The following is a 24226-nucleotide window of genomic DNA, read 5'->3' as shown; positions in this document are numbered from 1 at the left end:
AAGGTAATTATTCGGGGATTTTCGATATATAATTATAGAAGCTCGCTGAGTCAGAAAAAAGCTTCCCAATATAGTTCACCTAATTGCCATTAAATGCTTTTTAAAAAAAAAGGAAATTTATAAAATGATTTATAAAAATAAATATTAAAATTTATAACATTACAAACACGACAATTTATTTATATATTAATTGCGATTAATAATATTTATTATTTGTACAATTGGTAATATAATATTATTATATTAATATTCTAAGAACAATATATTAATTTTTTATTAATATTATAATGACATTATATTAACATTATTATTATTAGGGGAGAGTCTCTAGTTGTGAGACGGGTTTCATTTTTTACCCGTAAATTGTAAACGGGCAAACGAAATTGTAAATAAAATACACCGTTCGAAAGGTAACAGAAATACGAAACTTTTATTAAAAGAAAGTATAGTGTTTCGATGAACTCAAAAAGTTTTACGATACATTTTCCGAGCACATCGCTTTTTTCAAAAAAAAAAATGTCTCCAGTTGTGAGACACTCATTAAAAATTGCTAAAATTTAATAAGTTTGACATAAAACGTTTTGTTTAGTAGAAATAATGAAATATATTAATAAAATATATTATTATATACTAAATAATAATATTTATTCGACAAAATATGACTATCAAATAAACACAATTTAATAGCTTTAACAAGAGCATTAAAATTGATTTCTTCTGAATCAATTGACTTTTTTCCACTTGACATGCCCAAAAATACTAGAAAAAAATCAAAACAACATTTAAATAGTATGCCTGCAAAGTCTTATTTTTTATGCTGCCCAGATGGGTGTTGACACCGTCTCACAACTGGTGATATGCTGTGTCTCACACCCAGAAATTGGCGCTATTTTGAAAAAGGAAAATTAAATTATTTTCAACCGTAGATTGGAACAATGCAATGTTGCATCACAAAATATAAGGAAAACACTAAAAGAAAATGCATTACATTTACCTTTTTCAATTAATTAAATTGCAAAAAAAGTACTTTGCATTTATTGAAAAAACGCTTTTTAGTCGATTATCACACACAGTGTTGGTATTTAACAAAAACAGTTTATATATCCGCTTCGGCGTACACGAAAAAGTTGGCTCATATAAAAAGAAATGTTTTTATATAAACCAATCAGCTTTTTAATATTGCATGTTAAAAAAAATTGACTGTCTCACAACTGGAGGTGTCTCACAACTGGAGACTCTCCCCTATTATTATTATTATAGACTTCGCACTCGATAATTAATTTTTTAAGAGTAGCAAAAAGTAGCTATCGAAAAATTAAACTTGATGACCAAAAAAACTGGTATTTTAAACTTCACAAAACTGACAAAAATTCCATTCTATATTTTATTTTCCTGACTTTTTCCCAATTTTCATCAAAAATATTTACTTTTTTCTTATCCTGCTAATAAATTGAATTCCTGCAACCAATTTTATTTTTCGTGAAAGAATTTAAATATTTAAAAAAATAATTTAATACTTGCGAAGAATTTTATAAAAATTTAAAATAATTGATTTTTTTCGACTAATTTTATGCAAATTCTAATTTAAATAATTGAATTCTTGAGAAATTCTTATTATTCATTAAAAGAATTGAATTCTTGCGAACGATTTTATAAGAATTTTTGTAAATAATTGAATTTCCAAGAAGAAATTAATTGCTTTTAAAAACAATTAAATTCTTGTGATGAATATTGTTATTTATAAAAATAATTAAATTTTGCAAAGAATTTTATTCAAATGCCTCAAAATGATTGAATTTTCGGGAATAATTTTGTTATTTATCGACATACTTAATTGAATTCTGTCGAAGAATTATTTATGTAAATAATTGAATTATTGTGAAGAATTTTATTAAAATCTAAAAGAATAATTGAATTATTGCAAAAAAATTTAATTAAAATATTTGAAAATAATGGAAATCCTGCTTGAAAAATTCTAATATTTTTGTAAATAATTAAATTCTTCCAAAGAATTTAAAAAAAAAATTTAAATAATTAATAATGAGAGGAATTGAAATTATTGAATTTTTAAGAATAATTACATTTTTTGAGCAATTCCTGTAAAATTGTATTAAAAATAATTTAAATCTTGCGATGAATTTTATTATTTGTGGAAAATAATTGAATAGTTGCAAAGAATTTTATTAAAATTTTCAAAAATAATTGAATTCTTTGAGAAGAATTTTATTATTTATAGAAATAATTGAATTCTTGCGAATGATTTTATGAAATTTTTTTTTAAATAATTGAATTTCCAAGAAGAAATTTATTACTTTTAAAAAGTATATAATTAATTTTTTTTGATCAATTTTATTAAAATATTTGAAAATAATTGAATTTCTGTTTAAAATTCTAATATTTTTATAAATAATTGAATTCTTGTAAAGAACTTTAAAAAAATGTTTCTTCAAATAATTGATTTTTTGGAATAATTACATTTTTTGAGCAATTCTTGTAAAATTGTATTAAAAATAATTGAAATCTTGCGATGAATTTTATTATTTGTGGAAAATAATTGAATAGTTGCAAAGAATTTTATTAAAATTTTCAAAAATAATTGAATTCCAGAGAAGAATTTTATTATTTATGAAAATAATTAAAATTATTGCGAAAAATTTTATTAAAATGTTGAAAAAGATTTGAATTTTTTCGAAAAATATTATTAAAATGTATAAAAAGAATTGAATTCTTCATTAGAATTTTATAAACATTGTTCTAATTAATTAATTTTTTTGAAATATAATAAATATTATAAAAATTTTATTTTACATTATTGAATTCTTGTCGAAAATTTTATTTGTGAAAATAGTTAAATTTTTCGATTAATTAATTTAAAATAGTATTCTTGCTTAGAATTTTATTTTATCATAATTTTTTTTTTAAAATTGAATTTTCATGAATAATATTATATTAGTGAAATAAATTAAATTATTGTGGAGAATTATATAAAAATTTTGTTAAATAATTGATTTTTTCGAAAATGCTATTCTAAATTAATTGAAATCATATAGAACTTTTTTTTTTAATTATGAAAATGATTGAATTTTGTATGAATTTTATCAATTTTTTAAAAAAATAATTTGGACCTAATTTTGAGGTTCGCCTCTTGTAGATCCAGAACTAGGTCAAAATTGACCTAAATTTAAATAAAGAATCAACCTTTGGATAGCAGGTAAAAAATTAGGTCAAATTTAAAATAAATTTTGTCGTCAAGTAACAAATCTCTTGACCTGTAGGTCAAAAATATGTAAATTTAAACTAAATTTAGACGTAGTATAAATGAAATTGAACTATAGAAAATATTAAGTTAAATTTGACCGAAATGTTGACGTTATTTAAGGGGCCATATGAGAGACGTAATGTAAGGGCCTCAATTGGGGCTCTTTTGACTTGTACGTTAAAATATAGAGAAAATTGGTGTCAAGTGCACAAGTTTGAAGCATATATTTGAAAATAATTTTTAAAGTTATTAAATAGGGAACAATGGGGAAGCAATAAATTACCACTAAGTGAAGAATCGCGCATATTAGGGAGAATATCACAAATTATATTTTTGTTATTTGATTGACACATTATTGTAAACAATATTGCACCCAAATGTTGTCCTACTTGAATTGACACTATAAATATGAGATCAGACGCTATTTACATAGAATTTGTAAAATTAACATTTCGCACATCCAAAGTAAATTGCGATGTTAGACAAATTTCTCCAAACAGTTTATGAGTTTGGAAACTCGGCAAATTGGTTGAGGATTATTCTTTGTTTAAACAGTAACAATATATATAGTTGTATTTCGTGTTGCAAACCGATTGGAGTTAAACTAAGGTTTCCTAGTTTCTAATGAGAATTCTCACACTCTCAGGTAACTAGACAGAGTTTTGCGAGAGGAAAGTGTAACGGTGCGAATGGTACGACTGATATACCTACAACAGTTTACTAGCCCGTATGTATGATCAATTCAGTGATATAGTTCCACCACACCTGGGACTATATGCAATTGCTTCTCTACTCTCTCTGTATCCTGTACCGCTTGGTTCCTCTTCCTGCTATATATATATATATATATACATATATAGTGTGTATATATAGTATATAAATGTATATATATGTGTATATAGTACATATATATTAGAGGCTTGGCAACAATTCATCGACGAATATTCCTGTGAGGCTATAAGGGTTCGGCATGCGACTTCAGTTCAGATGAGTGCCGATTTGCCCAACAGGCTACAACACTATAGATATTGGAGACAATTTCCAACAATTGCTATAACTTTGCTTCGGCCTCTGGATACCAATTATCGAACGCTCATATGATGATTGGATTCATCACATGATTGTTTCAGGTTATTGTTTTGTGAATTATTATTTAGAAACAGGAGGCGATACTGGAGCTAAAATAAATTAACCTTCCATTCATTCACTTACTTTTTGCCACTTTATTCACGCACTGGATCAATTTTATCAAAACTTTATATCCCACGTCGAAAAATTCCATGGAAGTACCCCCTGTAAATTCCATGGAATTTCTCAATTTTAGAATTTATTTACAGTTCAGAAAAAATTTGTATCTTAAAAGACGACGCTGGTCTTGTAAATTTATTTTCAAAATTTTTGGAGTCGAATATCAAATTTTGTCTCTTCTTCATCAAATTGGAGTTTCTTTTATTGAAGAAGAGCAAGATCCACATTTGTTTCCAATTAACGAAAAAAGTCTTGATTCGAAATAAAAAGAATTTATTAATCTTCCAAGTCAAAAAAATAAAAAAACAACTTTTTACGTTTCGACAGCTCAGCTGTCCTATTCATAAACTGGAAATATTTATTAACAATTAGAAAATAATAAAACATATAAAAAAATTAGAAAATAAAATTTTACAAAAAAAAAAAAAATTACCGAAAGTAAGAGTTGTTAAATAGCTTGCGATCAACTCAACGATTACAAATCAACTAACTACACTAAAGGTTTTAACAAAAGACAAAGGTCGATGACTTTGCAGAAAACAAAATTATAATACATACAAAAACAATAATAGTGAAAAGAAAAGGAAACTAATAACCGAGATAACAAACATCAACTGACAAATATTGTAGAAATAATATATTTGTCCTAGCTGCACGAAAAGTATGTCATTTCGGGCACTTAAAGTGGGCGCAAAGTAACTGATTCTCGCCCGGGGTCGGGGAAGCGGGCGCAAAAGTTCTTTTACGCCCGCTTGCTGTACTTTTGCGCCCGCTTCGCTTGTGCCCTCAATGCCATACTTTTCATGCAGTTAGGACAAACAATTCTGTTCGCAACATGGGCGCAAAGGTGATTGGGACGATGGCGAGATTTCGGGACCTCGGGGACACTTTCGCACCCTCGGCTTCGCCTCGGGCGCGAAAATGTCCCCTCGGTCCCTTCATCTCCCAATCACCTATTTTGCGCCCTTGATACGATAATAACTATTAAAAATTTTTTAAAAATCTTTATAAAAATTATTTAAATTTTTTAAATCATCTTTTTTATTTATAGAGTTTTTTTTGTAAATTAATATGAATCATCTCGGATATCAATCTTTTATTCCAACATGATTCATTGTCCAAGATAGAAACATTATCATAATCGAAGTCATGTTTTAAAATGCGTTTATGTTTTGCAATCACATTGGTTTTTGATGCTCATCAATTCTCTTTTTTAATATTCTTTTTTATTCACCTACATAGCAAGCAGAACAATTCATACAATTAAGCTTGTAAACACAGTTTGTTTTATCGCACTTTTTTGTCTGATCTTTTCCTCTTATTATATGGCTGTTATTATTAACAATGCGAGGTATAGTTATTATATTATTTTGTTTTAATAGTGTAGAAGTCATTTCATAAAAGTCACTAACATACGGTAAACATATTTTATTCACTCTACGATAAAAATATGAATTATCCACTCGATTTTTGTTTAAAGTTATAAAATGAATACGTTTTTTATATATTTATTAATAAAATTTTTTGGATAACCATTCTGTAACAGTAAGTTATGAATAATATCAAAATTTTTTTGATGAAAAATTTGATTTGAAAGCTTCATAACTCTGTCAGTCAGGTTATAAACTATTGCTATTTTTTGTGATAATGGATGCTGTGAAAAAAAGTTCAAAAATCTACTAGAATAAGTAGATTTAGTGAACCAATCTGTAATTAAATTATTATTTTGTTTTATAAGAAGAACATCGAGGAAACTGATAGAATTATTCGTTTCAATTTCATGCGTAAATTGCAAGCGCAATTTTTAAATATAAAAGTCTTGATTATCTCATTCAAGAATGAATTTGATTTTTTAATTTCTATTTCAATAGAGTGCAATTTGCTCGTTTTAGAAAATTCTTTTGCGTTTAGTTCGAAAACTTCCCTCTGAAAAGAACAGAACAGGAAATTAATTTACTTCCGAGTTCCTAACGGTGAGACGACTGTCGGTGGAATGCCCCTCCACTGAACGCGCCTTCTTATATAGTCGCTCGTCCGCTGTACGCTCATTGGCTCTCGGGCGCAGTGGAGGGGATAAAGCGCAGGCGCCGTTTCTCGGGAAGGCGGGACCGAGTTGCGCGGTACCGACTGCGCACTTCTTTCCGGTCAGTTTACAATTCTAGTTTTAATTCTAAGCGTCAGCACAAAGTGTATTAAATTTCCCTTCCAATTTTAAATTTTTGTTTCTTATCACTAAAAATAGAGAATAATATGCTAGGAAGAAAAAAAGACCAGTAAAAGGAACATTTTCATTTTAAATCATTTGAAACAGCAATTTATTTTTAACCAACACTTGATTACATCTTTAAATTATTTAAAATACAGTTTGAAATTTAAATTTAGACAAGGAATGGTACTTTTAAAAAATACCACACGAGACTAAAAACGAATGTTACAATTTTGAAAAATACAATTTTGAAGAAGGATTTTTTTTAAAGTTCGAATTCAAATTATGTGCAATATCCAGCGACCCATCCTGGTTCCTTGTAGCAAAAACCAGAGCAACATCTTCCTTGACTTCCGTCAGGTTGACAACCGTTCCTGTTGGCAATACACTGGGCCAAGGTTGTTGGTGCCATTATCAAAATTGTCGCAATGAACACGAAGAGTCCGAAAATCTTGCAGCTCATCATTTTTGATTTTCTTAAACTAAAAGTTGAGAAAAGTATTTTACTATTATTTTGAACTAGGAAAAATAGTTTCTTCATTCCCACAGCATCTAAACTTGCAAGAACATTGCCCACGTTACTTCAATATTGTGAAACTTGCAGCAATTATGTCAATGTTGCATGTTTAGATGCTGTTGGTTTATGTTAAATGATAAATGTGCTCTTTTAAGATCCGGAGCCTCAATTGTGATACTAAAATTATTTTTTAAAAGTATTGTTATAAGTATTAAAAAATATTTTCCAAGTATTAAAATTTTGTAATATTTGGAAATAAAAACATAAAGAATTTTTATATTTCTAAGGCTAAAATAGAAATAAATATATTTATCAATGTGAAAAGTACAAAATTAGTAAAATTTGAGTAGAAGAATACTTACTTGTTATTCAACAAATTATTAAAAGAATGTTAAAACTTGTAAGTAGTCTCTCAAAGATTGAACTGAGTTTTTATACACCTTTGAAAAATGACGTATACTTAGTAAAAACATTTAGTTACAAATTTAAATATTTAGATGATAATAACTTTCAAATACATGTTCGATAATCGTAGTTATTTATTTACCTTTGATTAACTCCCTATCACTCTGTTTAATAATAAATAAAATGAGCAAACAAAAATAAATGACCAATTTTTCGTTATACTCGTCGCTTTATTTTTTCAGTTGTTAGCAGCGAAAACATTCTATTCGTATAAAAATCTTGTTCACTTCAAAGGAAAGCACTTTCAACTCACTTCTTCTACTACCAATCGTGTTCTACACTTGCAGTAAGTAATTTACTATTTATTTATTAAAAAATTCTGTTCATAAATTCAATTTATAAATTGATAATTAAAAATTACTAAATTAAATTAACTTGTTATTATTCTTAAATATTCCAAAGTATTCCACACTTGAGAAACAATTTTTACTCTATTTTGTAAAAATATTTCTTAAACCAAAACTAATTTTGGGAATATAAGAAAAAGATAATGAAAACTATTTTTTGTACTTTTAGTTCAAGAAAATCAAAAATGATGAGCTGCAAAATTTTCGGACTCTTCGTGTTCATTGCAACAATTTTGATAATGGCACCAACAACTTTGGCCCAGTGTATTGCCAACAGGAACGGTTGTCAACCTGACGGAAGTCAAGGAAGATGTTGCTCTGGTTTTTGCTACAAGGAACCAGGATGGGTCGCTGGATATTGCACATAATTCGAATTTGAGAAACATTGATTGCGTTTTTCAAAATTTTATTGAAAACATTTCATTCTAAAAATGCATTTGAAAATTTTTTCAACAATGTAATGAATTGAATTGAAATAAATATATTGAAATTGAAAAAAAGGAATTTTTCTTTCTTGTTGGTTTACAAAATTATCTTCCTAGATGATTCCTTAAAGTAACCTTGCAATTAATTTAATAATGACAAAGTTCATATACTTAATATTAAAATTGTCTATTTTTCAAAATTCGGGGCATAAAAGGATAATATTCCGTGACACAGAACCAAAGCAATTTTCGCAATTAAAGCTAGATGCGGGAATTAAAAACAACCGTAAGAAACAGAAACTAAAATATTGCATCTCTAAATTCTAGATTTAAACAAAAAATAGAAAAATTAAAATATGAAATTTTCAAATTCAGAGTTGTCACTAAAATTTTATTCTGTTTTTCCCTGATTTTTCTCTGACCTCTAGAGAGAAACTTAATTTTTTCTCGACTCTCTATAAAAATAATTCAAGGGAATGCAATTTTTCAAAAAAAAATTTAGGACTAAAAACTTAATTTAATATTATATTTAATATATTGTTTACCTATTTTAAAAATAAAATTATTTAAACTATGACAAACTTATTCTTTCATCATTTCAAAAAATTTAATAAAACTATTACATAATTAATTTATTTTAAATTGAAGAAAAACTAAACTTTTTATAGAATTTTCAAAAGAAATTTTAGAAATTTTGATTTTTAAAACAATTTCAAATTATATTTTTTTAAAGTATAATTAATAAATAAAAATTTTAATTGCCGGCTCTTTCGAAATTACATCAAGTCAAATGAAATTTGTACCTTTGATGCTAATTATTTACAATAACAAACATGTGAATACATATTCAAATATGACTCTTTATTAAATTCAATTATTTACTATACCAAATATTAAATTAACGGGAGGGCATACAGATATTTTTAATTATGTTAAGAAAATAATTTAAATATTCCATACAATTATTTTTATAGTATTTTTCTGACAGGAATTCAAAAGTCATAAAATAAAAGGTGAAAGAAAATATTTTGACTATTTTTGAATTTTTATTTTTCTAAAAAATTGACAGATTTAAAAATCCATTAGTAATTTTGTAGAAAATATGTTTTTGTATTTTAATAAAAAATTGTCGAACAGGAAATTAATTTTTACAATTTTTAAAGCTCTTTATTTAAACTTTGTTTTTAGACTGAAAATGCTAAAAAATACCTTTGTTATTCAATTAGTTTATTTAGAAATACATTTGTTTATTTTAAACAATTAAATTAAGTAACTTCAAATCATAAATTTATTATATTTTTTGGTTTTATATTTCTTATTTCAAAAAAAATTATGATTTGAAGTTAGTTAATTTAATTGTTTAAAATAATAAACAAATGAATTTCCAAATAAAAAAAATTGAATAACAATGGTATTTTTTATCATTTTCAGTCTAAAAATAAAGTTAAAAGAAATGCTTCAAAAATTGTAAAGATCAATTTTTTTATTTAGCAATTTTTTTGTGGATTACCACATTACGCATGTATTTAAAAAATAACCAACTTTTAAAAGAATAAAAATTCAAAAAGAATCGAAATATTTTTTGCCCGATTTTATTTTATGCCCATTGAATTCCTCTCAAAAAATAACTATAATATCAATTTTATTTGAATATTAAAATTTTTTTCTTGATATTATTAAAAATATTGGTGTACTTTCCCCTTAAAATTCTTTGAAAATATTCGATTTTTTAAAAAGTTTCTAATAAAATTCTTTAATAAATTGAATTATTTTCAAATGATTCAAAAAATTGTAATTAATTTAGAAATTCAATATGAATTCTTTATAATAAATTTTTTTTAAATCTAACCTTATTTCTTCACAATTTTATAAGAATTTATTTTAATTTAATAATTTATTATAAAAAAATTTCCACTTAAAAAGTTTTTAAAATAAATAATTAATTAGTATAAATGTCTTCAAAGCAATTGAAGCTTCAAAAAATTTTAGTTTATAACTGTAAGTAAAGTACTTCTAGAATTTAACTATTAAAAATTCCAATTATTTGAAAATATGAAAAAATTAAGGTATTGTTTTCAAAAATTATTGTTATTCAGAAATTTTTAAGGTGAACAAAAATTGAATAATTTTTTTTCAGAAAAGTTTTTAGACATCAAAAACCAGAATTTTTATTGTAAATTTTAAAATTTTGAAATTTTTTCAACACTTGATGAAAGTCCCTGATATTTCAGTAATTTTCCTGATCAATTTAACTTTCCCTGACTTCTCTGATTTTTCTGACCAGTAGCGACCCTGAAATTTTACTGTAATAAACAAAATAAGTAGAATAATTAAAATTAAGTAATTTTTACGTATCTTCATGAACAAATTTTTAACAAACATTTACATAGTTACAAGTACTTGTATACAAAGATAAAAGAAAACTCTTATTTGTATTTGAAAACTGACGTTGACAAATGTAAAAATATTTAATAGATGATAAAATGTTTCCTACACACCTCCATGATCTTCTCAATATATTATTTTTGGTAATAATATATCAATAATTCTTATCCAGGTAACAATTATTATCAGAAAAAAAAATTGTTTGACCCACTGGCGAACTGTTTGATAAATAAATATAAACTCAACTACTGGACATGACGCATCTTATCTTAGTTTTCATCATTTTGTTGGTTCAGTTGTTTCAGCAAAAACAGTGACCAATTTATTCTATTCGTATAAAAACCATGTTGAATTCTAAAGTAGGTACTTACAATTCAGTCCCTTTTACTGCAATCGTGTTCTACAGTTGATGTAAGTAACAATTTACATACACACAATTCTTAATTAACAAAAAGATCTAAATATTCCATTTTGGAAGAGATTTATTGCAAAACATGGTTATTTACAATGCAGATTAAGTATTTTTACAATTTTTTTTCTGTAATTTTAGTTTAGACCCTAAAAAAAAATTTTTACAATTTTTTTTTCTGTAATTTTAGTTTAGACCCTAAAAGGTCAAAAAGGATACAGATCTCCCTAGGCCACCTAATTTTAGTTAAAGACCTTAATAAGAAAACTAATTTTAGTACACTGAGAGACCTTTGGGTCAGCAGCAGACTTTCGATAGGCTGCTACTGACCATTTTGGAGGAACGCTACAGGACTATACTTTTGGGTTGCTGTGGTAAAATCTTGGGCGCGTTACAGTCCCAAAGTTGTTCAGCTGCAAACCGAAGGCGGCATTCCCACTACTTCGGTGAGCTGCTCACCAACATTTGGGACTGTCACGCGCCCAAAATTTTACCGCAGCGCACCTAAACCATAGTGGAGCTGCTGTCACATACGTTGTTCCGCTACAGTCCCTAAGGTCTCTCAGTGTAACTGAAAAAAATAACTAGATAGTTCGAAAATAAAAAACAAAATTATTTTTCTTTTTGCATTTATAGTTGAAGAAAATCAAAAATGATGAGCTGCAAAATTTTCGGACTCTTCGTGTTCATTGCAACAATTTTGTTAATGGCACCAACAACCTTGGCCCAGTGTATTGCCAACAGGAACGGTTGTCAACCTGACGGAAGTCAAGGAACCTGTTGCTCTGGTAATTGCTATAAGGAAGCAGGATGGGTCGCTGGATACTGCAGATAATTCGAATGCGAATTTTCCAAAAAATCCTTCTTCAAAAATGTATTTTTCAAAATTGTAACATTCGTCTTTAGTCTCGTGTGGTATTTTTTGAAAGTACCATTCCTTTGACTAAATTTAAAATCCAAATATTATTTTCAAAAATTTAAAGATGTAATCAAATGTTGAACATTAATAAATTGTTATTTCAATTGATTTAAAACGAAATTGTTCCTTTTGCTGATCCATTTTTTGTTCCTAGCATATTATTTTCTATTTTTAGTAATAAGAAACAAAAATTTTAAGTTAGAGGGAAAATTTAATACACTTTGTGCTGACGCTTAGAATTAGAACTAGAATTGTAAACTGACCGGAAAGAAGTGTGCAGTCGGTACCGCGCAACTCGGTCCCGCCTTTCCGAGAAACGGCGCGTGCGCTTTATCCCCTCCACTGCGCCCGAGAGCCAATGAACGAACAGCGGACGAGCGACTATAAAAGAAGGCGCGTTCAGTGGAGGGGCATTCCTCCGACAGCAAATAAAGCAAACATATATCTGTATCTCTCTCACACTCATGGCCTAGTTACAAAACGCAACGCAAAACGCTACCATGGGACTCCAGCCTTACCGTTCGGAACTCGGAAGTAAATTTATTTCCTGTTCTATTTCTTTCAGAGGGAAGTTTCCAAACTAAATGCCAAGTTTTCGAAAACGAGCAAATTGCACTCCATTAAAATAGTAATAAAAAATTTAATACAATTTATTTTTGAATGAAATAAAAATGTCTTTTGTGTTCTATAGAAACAAAAGTGAATCTTTGAATGAATTGAAATTGCAAAAATACTTTTGAAATGCTGCCAAAAAAGAGGAATTTCCAAAAATTGGAAACTTTTTTTAGTAGTGTTTTTATTCTTTCAGTAATAATTGTAGAGGAAAGGGAAAAGCAGTTAAATGTACTTCGAGCGTTAAAAATTTAACTCCGGAATTAATAAAAATAAAGAGCAGATTTTCTGCCATCAAATAGTTTGGTTTTTACTTTTGTAAATTGTAAAAGTTACTTTGTTTTTCGTGTAAGAGAAGGGAGTGTGGTATTATTACAAGAGAAACATTTTTATCATCGAAGATAATTTATCTGTGATAATAAAATTTTTTTCATCTTTCAAGAATTATTGAAATGTACAATTAATGTTTAGCTGACAATTAATGTATTCATTTTTAATACTCAATTATTTTTTTGTATATCAATAAGACGGCTCTTTAATAAACATTTTAGACGACTCTTTATTGGTCAACGAAAAAAATTTTAATACTTCTGTTTTTTTATCATATATAGAATTTGAAAATGAAACAATGAACATTTCTCTATCATATGATATTAGAAAAATTTATTTTAATATAATTTACTATTAACTATAATAATCGTGGTATTCTTTCTTTCTGTCCACATTTGAAGTTAGCCTTTTGTCCATTCTTTTGTTTTTCGTCAAGTTTGTATAGATTTTATTGTAATTATTTTTTTTTATTTTATAATAAATTAAAAATTTTTATTAATTACTTAAAATAAATGCCTATTAATTTTTAAAACTTTACTGTTTTTATTCATTAATTATTATTTTATGGAGAAAAAAGAAATTATTACACATTTTTTCCGTTTAAAAAAAAATTAAAACTTTTTAACAAAAATTATAATTGACAAATAGAAATCAGACAAATTTTTTTTATTTCTTTTGAGTAAGAAAATAAAGTTCTGTTAAAAATTTTTGTTCATCGAATCGAAATTATGCATATTTATCATTATTTTCACACAAAATTAGAGCATTTTAAAAATATAACGAAATGGAAAATATACACATTTTGTTCATAAAAATATAAGTTTGTTTTAGAAAATGAAGAAAAATATTTGCCTAATCCCTATTTTCTAATCACAAGTTTTATACAAAATTCTGCTTTTTTAAAAAAAAACTAGGAAACAAATTTAATATTAAACCTTTCTTTGTGAAAATTTTATTATTTTTTCTTGCTTACTAAACTAAGAGTAATTTTATGAAAAATAAAATTCAATAATTAATTTATTGACAACTTTGAAAATAATTAGTTAATTACAAATTTTTATTGTAAAGGTTCGAGTGTAAGAGGAAAATTATTTTCAACTTTTGCTGTATTTATAAGTGTCAGAATTGTTTGTTCAAACTCAAAAAAACTTAATCATTTCAATTAATTAAATTATCTAAAATTATTTTTTAATCAATAAGGACCTTAAGAAAGAATTTAATCTATAAAAAATAAAATTTCTTAATAGTACAATTGATTATAGTGATTAATACCTAGTAATAAAATTAAATTTCAATCCAATTTTATTTTTATAAAAAAAAATTTGAATTATAAATTTTTAAAATTGTTAATTTTATATAAAATAGTAAAAAAATAGTTGTTGCTAGTTATTAATATTTATGATTATTTATTTATTATTCAAAACATCTTTTATCTTAATTTATAATAATTTAATTTTATTATTTATGTATGTAAGTATACTTTTTAATTTTTAACGATTTTTATTTTCCTTTTAATATTTTCTGCAATTCTTTTGTATTTTTATTTTCATATTTTGGACTTCTGGGCGCAAAAAAATTTCTTTATATTTTTTACGCCAAGATTTTTATATCCACTCGCAAATTTTAAATTTGGAACGCAAAAATAAAGGAATGAGGAAAATTTTCATTGTTTCCATTGAGGAAAATGTGGAAACTTTAGTTTAAAAAAATACTTTGAGGAAATTTGATTTTTTACCCTAATTATTCTGTAAACAGAATTTATTTAACCTAATTCGTCTTTCTCCTGACTTTTTTTCTTTGACTTAAATTAAAATTATCTCAGCCTCCCCACTTGTGTAATTTAAAAAACTTTATTATTTTCCTCAAATGCTTACATATTTTTCTTTTCATTTTAAAAATTAAATATAATTTTTAATTTCGACCATAAGGATAGAGAAAGAATAAGAAATTTACTCGAGTGCAATATTTTATTTCAAATACAAAAATTGAACAATGATTTTATAAATTTACATTCGTAAATCTTAAATTTAGTAGACACCTGATTAAAAATAAGTTGAAAAAATATTTTGAAATTTAATTTTTCATAAAATAGGCATCCGGCTTTTTTTCCTTTTTGAACATACAGTTGAACAATGAATCTACTTTTTTTTTACTGACAGACTCCAACGACCGCTCCTGGCTGTTTGTAACAATTATTTGAGCAACATCTAATTTGACTCGTTTGAGGAGCACAGCCGTATCCGTTAGGGAGACATTGTCCAAAAGTATCTGATGCCATTATTAAAATTGTTACAATTATCAACAAAAAACCGCAAAACTTGAAATTCAACATTTTTCTTTTATCACTTGTGAAATTATTATTGTAACGTTATTGGCAGCTTCTTGCGAAATAAATAATTTCAACTTTCTTCAAGTAAGATTTATAATACTGAAAGAAAAATAAAAATGTACAGCATAAAATTTATCAGGAGGAAAATAAGGGAGACAAATAAATTAAATATGTACATTTCCCCATTTAACAACATTCGTTTTTATTGATATTGATAATTTAAAATCAACTCATGCGTATGTTACTTTACGAAAACTTGGCAAATAGTTAATAAACAAATATACAAATAGAAGACAAAATTTTTCCTCTTTCGTGTATTAAAAAATTGCAAAATTCAACGTCAGAATTGTAAACATTTTTTTTTTTATGAAAAAATGATGAAGAGAAATTGACTGTAAAGAAAGTTTTTCTTTATTTTGAATTTATTAAATTATTTATTCCTTCAATTTTTTTTAATAGAATTTATTTATTTTTTGTATTAAATTATATTTTCTCCTTTATTTGTTTATTCACTTATTTTCTTATTTATTCAGCTATATTTAAAAGTTTATTCAAATATTTATGTATATACTCAATTGTATATTTATTCTTTCCATTAGTTGTTTAATTGTTATTTAAAAATTTATTGGTAGGTATATTTATTAATTATTTATATATTTATTTTGAATTTTAAAATTGTTTTTTTTTTATTTATTTTGTTAATTATTTGTTTAATTATTTATTTAAATTAAATTTATTATATTATTTTATTTATTTTTTTTTATTTACAAGTAATGTAACAATAGGCCTGTGGCCTTGTTTACATGAGTATATTTATTATATTTATTGTTATTTATTTAATTATTTAAAAATTCAATAATAATTAATACCGTATCGAAGAAAAGTAACAAGATTGTGCAGTAGAAAACTACAATATATTTACAATATAATGATTTAAATTCAAAAAGTTCTTTCGAAAATTAAGGAATAAGTTATTTAAAAAACATCGTTTACAATAATTTTGAGCAAAAATTTAAAAGAAAATTAAAGAGATATCAATAAAGTAAAGAAAATATTGTGTGTTCATTAGGAAGGAGAAGGAAACTTTCTTCAATTATCATTAAAGAAAATGTTATTTCAGTTGCTTTTTTGACCTCCTTTAATTTAGATTTCGAGTATAAAATTCGCTTAGCATTGCGAGGAAATCATTCATTACATTCTCGATCTAATTCAAAGTGCATTTAACAATTCTCTGTAAGTATTTCTATTTTAATTTTGACATTATAAATAAACACTTTACTTTTATTCCAAATTTTTATTTTTACTAAATAAAAATAATTTTTACTAAATAAAAATTATTTTTACGAAATTAAAATTATTTTTACTAAATTAAAATTATTTTTACTTATATTTCAAACTAATTTTATTTATTTTTACTCGTATAAAAATAATTTTACATATTTTTATATAAATTGCGACCTATTTTGACTTACATTGACCTATTTTCACTTTAGGGGAGGGTTCGTCTATATATTTTTAACTATATCAAGAAAATGATTAAAATCTTCCATAAAATTATTTTTTATAGTAATTTTTTCCGATGAATTTAATGATTAAAAAATAAAATCAAAAAGAAAATATTTTGATCCTTTTTTGAATTTTCACGTTTCTCAAAAGTTGATAGATTTTAAAATCCATCGGTAATTTTGTAGAAAATATGTTTTTGTATCAACAAAAAAATTGATGAATGAAAAAATAGATTTTTACTAATTTTTGAAGCATTTTTTTGAAAGGAAGCATTGTTTTTAGGTTGAAAATACTAAAAAAAAATACCATTGCTATTCAATTTTTTTTACTTGAAAATACATTTGTTTATTTTTAACAATTAAATTATTTATTTATTTATTTATTTATTTATTTATTTATTTATTTATTTATTTATTTATTTATTTATTTATTTATTTATTTATTTATTTATTTATTTATTTATTTATTTATTTATTTATTTATTTATTTATTTAAATGTACAGACGGGCATAAAAAGCCCTTTACAAATAAAACTAAATAATGCAGACTAAAATTTTGTCTACAATTTAAATACAAAAATGAGTCAAATTAATACATTAATAATTAACTAATTTCAAATTATAATAATTTTATCCGATTTTTTTTTGTTTTATATTTCTCATTTTAAAAAATTATGATTTTCAATTGTTAAAAATAAACAAATAAATTTTCAATTACAAAAATTGGATAATAATGGTATTCTTTTAGTATTTTCAACTTAGGAACAATGTTTTTAAAAAAAAAAATTGCTTTAAAAATAGTAAAAATTAATTTCTTTATTCGTCAACTTTTTGTGGATACAACAGAATATTTTCTACAAAATTATCGATAAATTTTAAAATCAATAAATTTTTAAGAAAAATTAATATTCAGAAAGGGTTAAAATATTTACTGACCGATTTTATTTTATGACTATATTGAATTTCTTTTAAAAAAAATTACTATAAAAATAATTTTATTGAAGTTTTAAATAATTTTCTTGATGTAAAAACTATAAGCGAACCCTCCCTTTAATTCTATTTATTTTTAATTTCAAATTTTTTTTGTTTTTTTACACAATTTGACTTAGATTTTAACAAACTTTGACCTATTTTCACAAATTTCTATCTGATTTTTTTTATTCATATTTTTAATTATTTTCGCATATTTCCAATGATTTTCATCTGGTTTTATTATTTATTATTAAAAATTAAGTTGAAATGTCAACAAAATAATTATTTTCAAGCTTTATTAAAAAGATCTACATAAGAAATTTGCAAAAAAATAATTATACAACCAAATTTTCATTTTTCTATACAAAAGACGACAATTATTCTTTTTTAACATAAATATTTCAATTTTCAGTAAAAAAAACCAAAAATGATGAAACTTTTCGGACTCTTTATGTTGATTGCTGCCATTTTAATAATGGCACCAACATCATGGGCCCAGTGTATCAGGAACAGAGATGGATGTCAACCTGATGGTAGGCAAGGAAATTGTTGCTCTGGTTTTTGCTACAAAGAACCAGGATGGGTTGCTGGATATTGCCGCTAAAATGTTCATGGAAATTGATAAAATTTTCTATTTTATCAATTTTTCCATAAGATTTCACTGAAATAATAATGTGTTCATTTTTATTAATAATTTTGATTTTAATTTACTGCGTAGTTTAGAATGAAATAAGAAATTTCTAAATGAAATAAATTCCATTTATATGTTTAAAAATGTTCAATTTAAAATAAACGTTTTTTTTGGTGAAAATGTTGTTTAGCTGAAATTTTTCTGTTTGCAATTCATTTCCCTTAAAGTTATTTTTAAAGATATTTTTTATTAATTTTTTACGGTTAATGTTATAGTGAATAAGAGTCACAACACTTTCATACAAAAAATAAATACATCGCTTGCAAAGAATTTAATTCGCACCGCCTGGATGCAACTTCCGGGCTGAATTTATCATTGAAAAGATAAATATTTGAGAGAGTATACATTTTATTAAAAACAAAATCGAACATAATTGACATATTTTCTTCGATTTCCATTTCAATTCTATTTCTTAATTACAATAATTGTTTTTAATAAAATTCAAAGTTTTTTTTTTAAATAAAGGATAAAAATGTTTATAAATTCTATTTGTCTATTACAAATTTTAATTGAAAATGCAAATTTTTGAATTTTTAGAAATATAAAGGAAAAAATTTTACTCAAAAAAAAACAAATTTCTCCAATTGAAAAATTATTCAAGAACATCAATAACTTCTTTTTTGAATAAATATTTAATTATTATTATTTTTCCATAGAAATTAGGATTTTCAAAAATTTCAAATTCAAACCTTATTGTAACTAAACAACTTTTAAAATATTATTTTAAAACATTTAATATTAATTAATTAATTAATAATTTAAAACATTTAAAATTAATTAATTAATTAGTTAATAATTTAAAACATTCAAAAATTTCAAATTCAAACCTTTTAGTAATTAAACAACTTTTAAAATATCATTTTAAAACATTTAAAACATCTTCATTTTTATAATAATTAAAGATGTTCGAGAGATAAAATAATTATTTTATATTATAAGAATATTGTTACTGTAACTTTTTCAAAATTATTTTCATATTCAATTATTCCCTAAAATTTGAACTGAATTAATTTTTAAATCAATTTTTTCTAGAAAATTCTACGAGAATTCAATTATTTAAACACAAAAAAAAATTATTTATTGAATAATTGAATGTTTCGTAAAATTGAATTCTCGTAAAGAATTTTATTAACAAATTTTTAAACAATTGAATTCTTTTGACTAATTTTAATAAAATTTTTAAGAATAGTTACATTTTTCAAGGAATTCGATTTTTTTATTTATGAAAATCATTTAAATATTGAGAAGAAACTAATAAAACAAGTTGTAAATCCAGATGTTCATTACATGAACATTTTGCTTCCTCTTTACGATCAGCAAAAAAAATTTGCTTCCTCGTGAAGGAAGCATTAACGATAAATATATTTCATTTTTAAATCATTTTTAATACAATTTAACATTTATAAAATAAAGTTCATTCGTCTTAATAGAAAGAATAAAATTTTCTTATACAGTAATATGAATCTAAATAAACAAAAAAATTTTTAGTTAAAAAGTGAATTTTTCAACTTTAATTGTAATTAATTCTATAATTTTCAATAGAATATATACTTTATATACATCAATCGATTCGTCTTGATGCAAAGAATAAGATTTTTGATTTATTTTTTAATAAATAATAACATTCTATTGTACAGCAACATGATTTTTAAGAAAAAATGAATTTTTATTAAAAGTGCAAATTTTTTGTCTATAATTGGTTTTAATTCTATAAATTTAAATACAATATATACTTTATATATACCAATCGATCCGTCTTTGAAATTTGAAATTAAATTTTTTTAAAAAACTTCGCTTTTTCAGAATTTCTAAATTGGCTTTTCCAAAGTTAAATAATTTTTTTAAAATAAATATTTACACACTTATTGTTATTTATTTGTGCCCACCAGTTAATTAAAATATTTCAAAATAATTTCAATGTAAAACTTTCTGAATTTTAATAAATTTCTAAAAATTATAATAACAATTCTTCCAAAAATTCAAAATTAGGTTTTGGAATTTTTAAATAAAATTTTTAAAAAATGGTTAAAAGTAAATAAAATTCAAAACATAATAATTTTTTAATTACTTTCAAAAATCTTCCTCATTTCAATAATTTATTTTCAATAGCTCTACTATTTTAATAAGACTAACCAAAAGAAATCAATTATTTAAAAAATTTTTTAATAAAATTGTACGCATAAAATTGTACGCCATTTAATTATTTTCATAAATAATAGAAATTTCACAGGAATTCAATTATTTACCATTTTTTTTATTAGTTTCTTCTCAATATTTAAATGATTTTCATAAATAAAAAAATCGAATTCCTTGAAAAATGTAACTATTCTTAAAAATTTTATTAAAATTAGTCAAAAGAATTCAATTGTTTAAAAATTTGTTAATAAAATTCTTTACGAGAATTCAATTTTACGAAACATTCAATTATTCAATAAATAATTTTTTTTTGTGTTTAAATAATTGAATTCTCGTAGAATTTTCTAGAAAAAATTGATTTAAAAATTAATTCAGTTCAAATTTTAGGGAATAATTGAATATGAAAATAATTTTGAAAAAGTTACAGTAACAATATTCTTATAATATAAAATAATTATTTTATCTCTCGAACATCTTTAATTATTATAAAAATGAAGATGTTTTAAATGTTTTAAAATGATATTTTAAAAGTTGTTTAATTACTAAAAGGTTTGAATTTGAAATTTTTGAATGTTTTAAATTATTAACTAATTAATTAATTAATTTTAAATGTTTTAAATTATTAATTAATTAATTAATATTAAATGTTTTAAAATAATATTTTAAAAGTTGTTTAGTTACAATAAGGTTTGAATTTGAAATTTTTGAAAATCCTAATTTCTATGGAAAAATAATAATAATTAAATATTTATTCAAAAAAGAAGTTATTGATGTTCTTGAATAATTTTTCAATTGGAGAAATTTGTTTTTTTTTGAGTAAAATTTTTTCCTTTATATTTCTAAAAATTCAAAAATTTGCATTTTCAATTAAAATTTGTAATAGACAAATAGAATTTATAAACATTTTTATCCTTTATTTAAAAAAAAAACTTTGAATTTTATTAAAAACAATTATTGTAATTAAGAAATAGAATTGAAATGGAAATCGAAGAAAATATGTCAATTATGTTCGATTTTGTTTTTAATAAAATGTATACTCTCTCAAATATTTATCTTTTCAATGATAAATTCAGCCCGGAAGTTGCATCCAGGCGGTGCGAATTAAATTCTTTGCAAGCGATGTATTTATTTTTTGTATGAAAGTGTTGTGACTCTTATTCACTATAACATTAACCGTAAAAAATTAATAAAAAATATCTTTAAAAATAACTTTAAGGGAAATGAATTGCAAACAGAAAAATTTCAGCTAAACAACATTTTCACCAAAAAAAACGTTTATTTTAAATTGAACATTTTTAAACATATAAATGGAATTTATTTCATTTAGAAATTTCTTATTTCATTCTAAACTACGCAGTAAATTAAAATCAAAATTATTAATAAAAATGAACACATTATTATTTCAGTGAAATCTTATGGAAAAATTGATAAAATAGAAAATTTTATCAATTTCCATGAACATTTTAGCGGCAATATCCAGCAACCCATCCTGGTTCTTTGTAGCAAAAACCAGAGCAACAATTTCCTTGCCTACCATCAGGTTGACATCCATCTCTGTTCCTGATACACTGGGCCCATGATGTTGGTGCCATTATTAAAATGGCAGCAATCAACATAAAGAGTCCGAAAAGTTTCATCATTTTTGGTTTTTTTACTGAAAATTGAAATATTTATGTTAAAAAAGAATAATTGTCGTCTTTTGTATAGAAAAATGAAAATTTGGTTGTATCATTATTTTTTTGCAAATTTCTAATGTAGATCTATTTAATAAAGCTTGAAAATAATTATTTTGTTGATATTTCAACTTAATTTTTAATAATAAATAATAAAACCAGATGAAAATCATTGGAATATTAATTTTTCTTAGAAATTTATTGATTTTAAAATTTATCGGTAATTTTGTAGAAAATATTCTGTTGTATCCACAAAAAATTGACGAATAAAGAAATTAATTTTTACTATTTTTAAAGCAATTTTTTTTTTTTTAAACAATGTTCCTAAGTTGAAAATACTAAAAGAATACCATTATTATCCAATTTTTGTAATTGAAAATTTATTTGTTTATTTTTAACAATTGAAAATCATAATTTCTTAAAATGAGAAATATAAAACAAAAAAAATCGGATAAAATTATTATAATTTGAAATTAGTTAATTATTAATGTATTAATTAGACTCATTTTTGTATTTAATTGTAGACAAAATTTTAGTCTGCATTATTTAGTTTTATTTGTAAAGGGCTTTTTATGCCCGTCTGTAGGGGAGAGTGGGGCAAACCGGACCGGTGGGTAAACCGGACCCCTCTCAATATTTCCGAAATGGCGAAATTGTCAAAAGTGCTATTTAGAAATTTAAAACAACCATGTTTAGTATACCTTATTTTTTCAATCTGACAGTTTTAGCTTGCGTTTGTGCGACGAAGGGAGCAAAAGTTTTTTTTTAGTTTTTTTCTACACTTTTACGAATTTTTTCTTAAGGAAATTCTGAGGAAATCAAGTAATGTTTCCAAATATTAGGTCTTAGGTTTTGAAGGTACACACCTCAGGAATATTTACCACCAAAAACTTTGATGAATTTGCAAAGCGTTTCTTTTTGACAAACATTTATTCTCAAAATGGGCCTGTGGGGCAAACCGGACCGTTTTCGGTGGGGCAAACCGGCCATAGGATATTTCCATTGAATTAAAGTTTCATAAAAATTATTTTTAAATAAAATGTTTCTTTCATTAAAACATTTAGTTACAATGAAAAATAATTGTCTTCCAATGAGAATTGGACCCTTTAATATTGTTTTTCTGATAATGACAAACATTTTCATGTTTTTATTAAAAAAAATATTTATTTAATTAAAATTCAATCCCGTATTATTATTTTCATTACTACAACCATTGTTTACATGATTTTTTATGTTTTTTATTATTGTAGATTATGTAAATGCAATATTATAAATAAAAAAGCAAACGGTCCGGTTTACCCCAGGGGGTGGGGCAAACCGGACCGTTTGCAAAATTTTTTAAAGTTAATACAGCAACTAAACAATAAAAGATAAAGTATAGGTGTCTCTGGGAAAAAGTTGCGCAATTAAATGATCTTTCAAACAAGACCTCGAAAAATGAAATCGGTTGATTTCAAATAAAAAAAACAAATTGAAGGAATAAATAATTTAATAAATTCAAAATAAAGAAAAACTTTCTTTACAGTCAATTTCTCTTCATCATTTTTTCATAAAAAAAACGTTTACAATTCTGACGTTGAATTTTGCAATTTTTTAATACACGAAAGAGGAAAAATTTTGTCTTCTATTTGTATATTTGTTTATTAACTATTTGCCAAGTTTTCGTAAAGGTACATACATGAGTTGATTTTAAATTATCAATATCAATAAAAACGAATGTTGTTAAATGGGGAAATGTACATATTTAATTTATTTGTCTCCCTTATTTTCCTCCTGATAAATTTTATGCTGTACATTT

The 24226-nt window shown here is 24.0% G+C and overlaps 3 protein-coding genes and 1 long non-coding RNA gene across 4 annotated transcripts in view; 1 reads left to right on the top strand and 3 right to left on the bottom strand.

Moving 5' to 3' along the window:
• LOC122503168 (polypeptide N-acetylgalactosaminyltransferase 2-like) overlaps positions 1–24226 on the bottom strand; it is a 399229-nt gene that overhangs the window by 101115 nt on the left and 273888 nt on the right. The gene's annotated exons all lie outside the window — the stretch shown is intronic.
• On the bottom strand, positions 6793–7682 carry LOC122503171 (antimicrobial peptide Alo-2-like). The gene is made up of 2 exons (XM_043613616.1): positions 7593–7682; positions 6793–7195 (listed from the first exon to the last, which is right to left on the bottom strand). The coding sequence occupies exon 2, from the start codon at positions 7177–7179 to the stop codon at positions 6997–6999; it is 183 nt and encodes a 60-aa protein (XP_043469551.1). The 5' UTR covers positions 7180–7195; positions 7593–7682; the 3' UTR covers positions 6793–6996.
• Positions 11153–12288, top strand: LOC122503177. Its single transcript, XR_006301716.1, has 2 exons — positions 11153–11263; positions 11898–12288. It is a non-coding gene; the product is annotated as an uncharacterized LOC122503177 (long non-coding RNA).
• Positions 22048–22417, bottom strand: LOC122503174 (antimicrobial peptide Alo-2-like). Its single transcript, XM_043613620.1, has one exon. The coding sequence runs from the start codon at positions 22393–22395 to the stop codon at positions 22219–22221; it is 177 nt and encodes a 58-aa protein (XP_043469555.1). The 5' UTR covers positions 22396–22417; the 3' UTR covers positions 22048–22218.

Source organism: Leptopilina heterotoma, unplaced genomic scaffold, assembly GCF_015476425.1.
Source record: "Leptopilina heterotoma isolate Lh14 unplaced genomic scaffold, ASM1547642v1 Lhet_246, whole genome shotgun sequence".
NCBI lineage: Eukaryota > Metazoa > Arthropoda > Insecta > Hymenoptera > Figitidae > Leptopilina > Leptopilina heterotoma.
The sequence above is the reverse complement of the archived record's forward strand: the minus strand, read 5'-3'. Positions and strand labels throughout refer to the sequence as shown.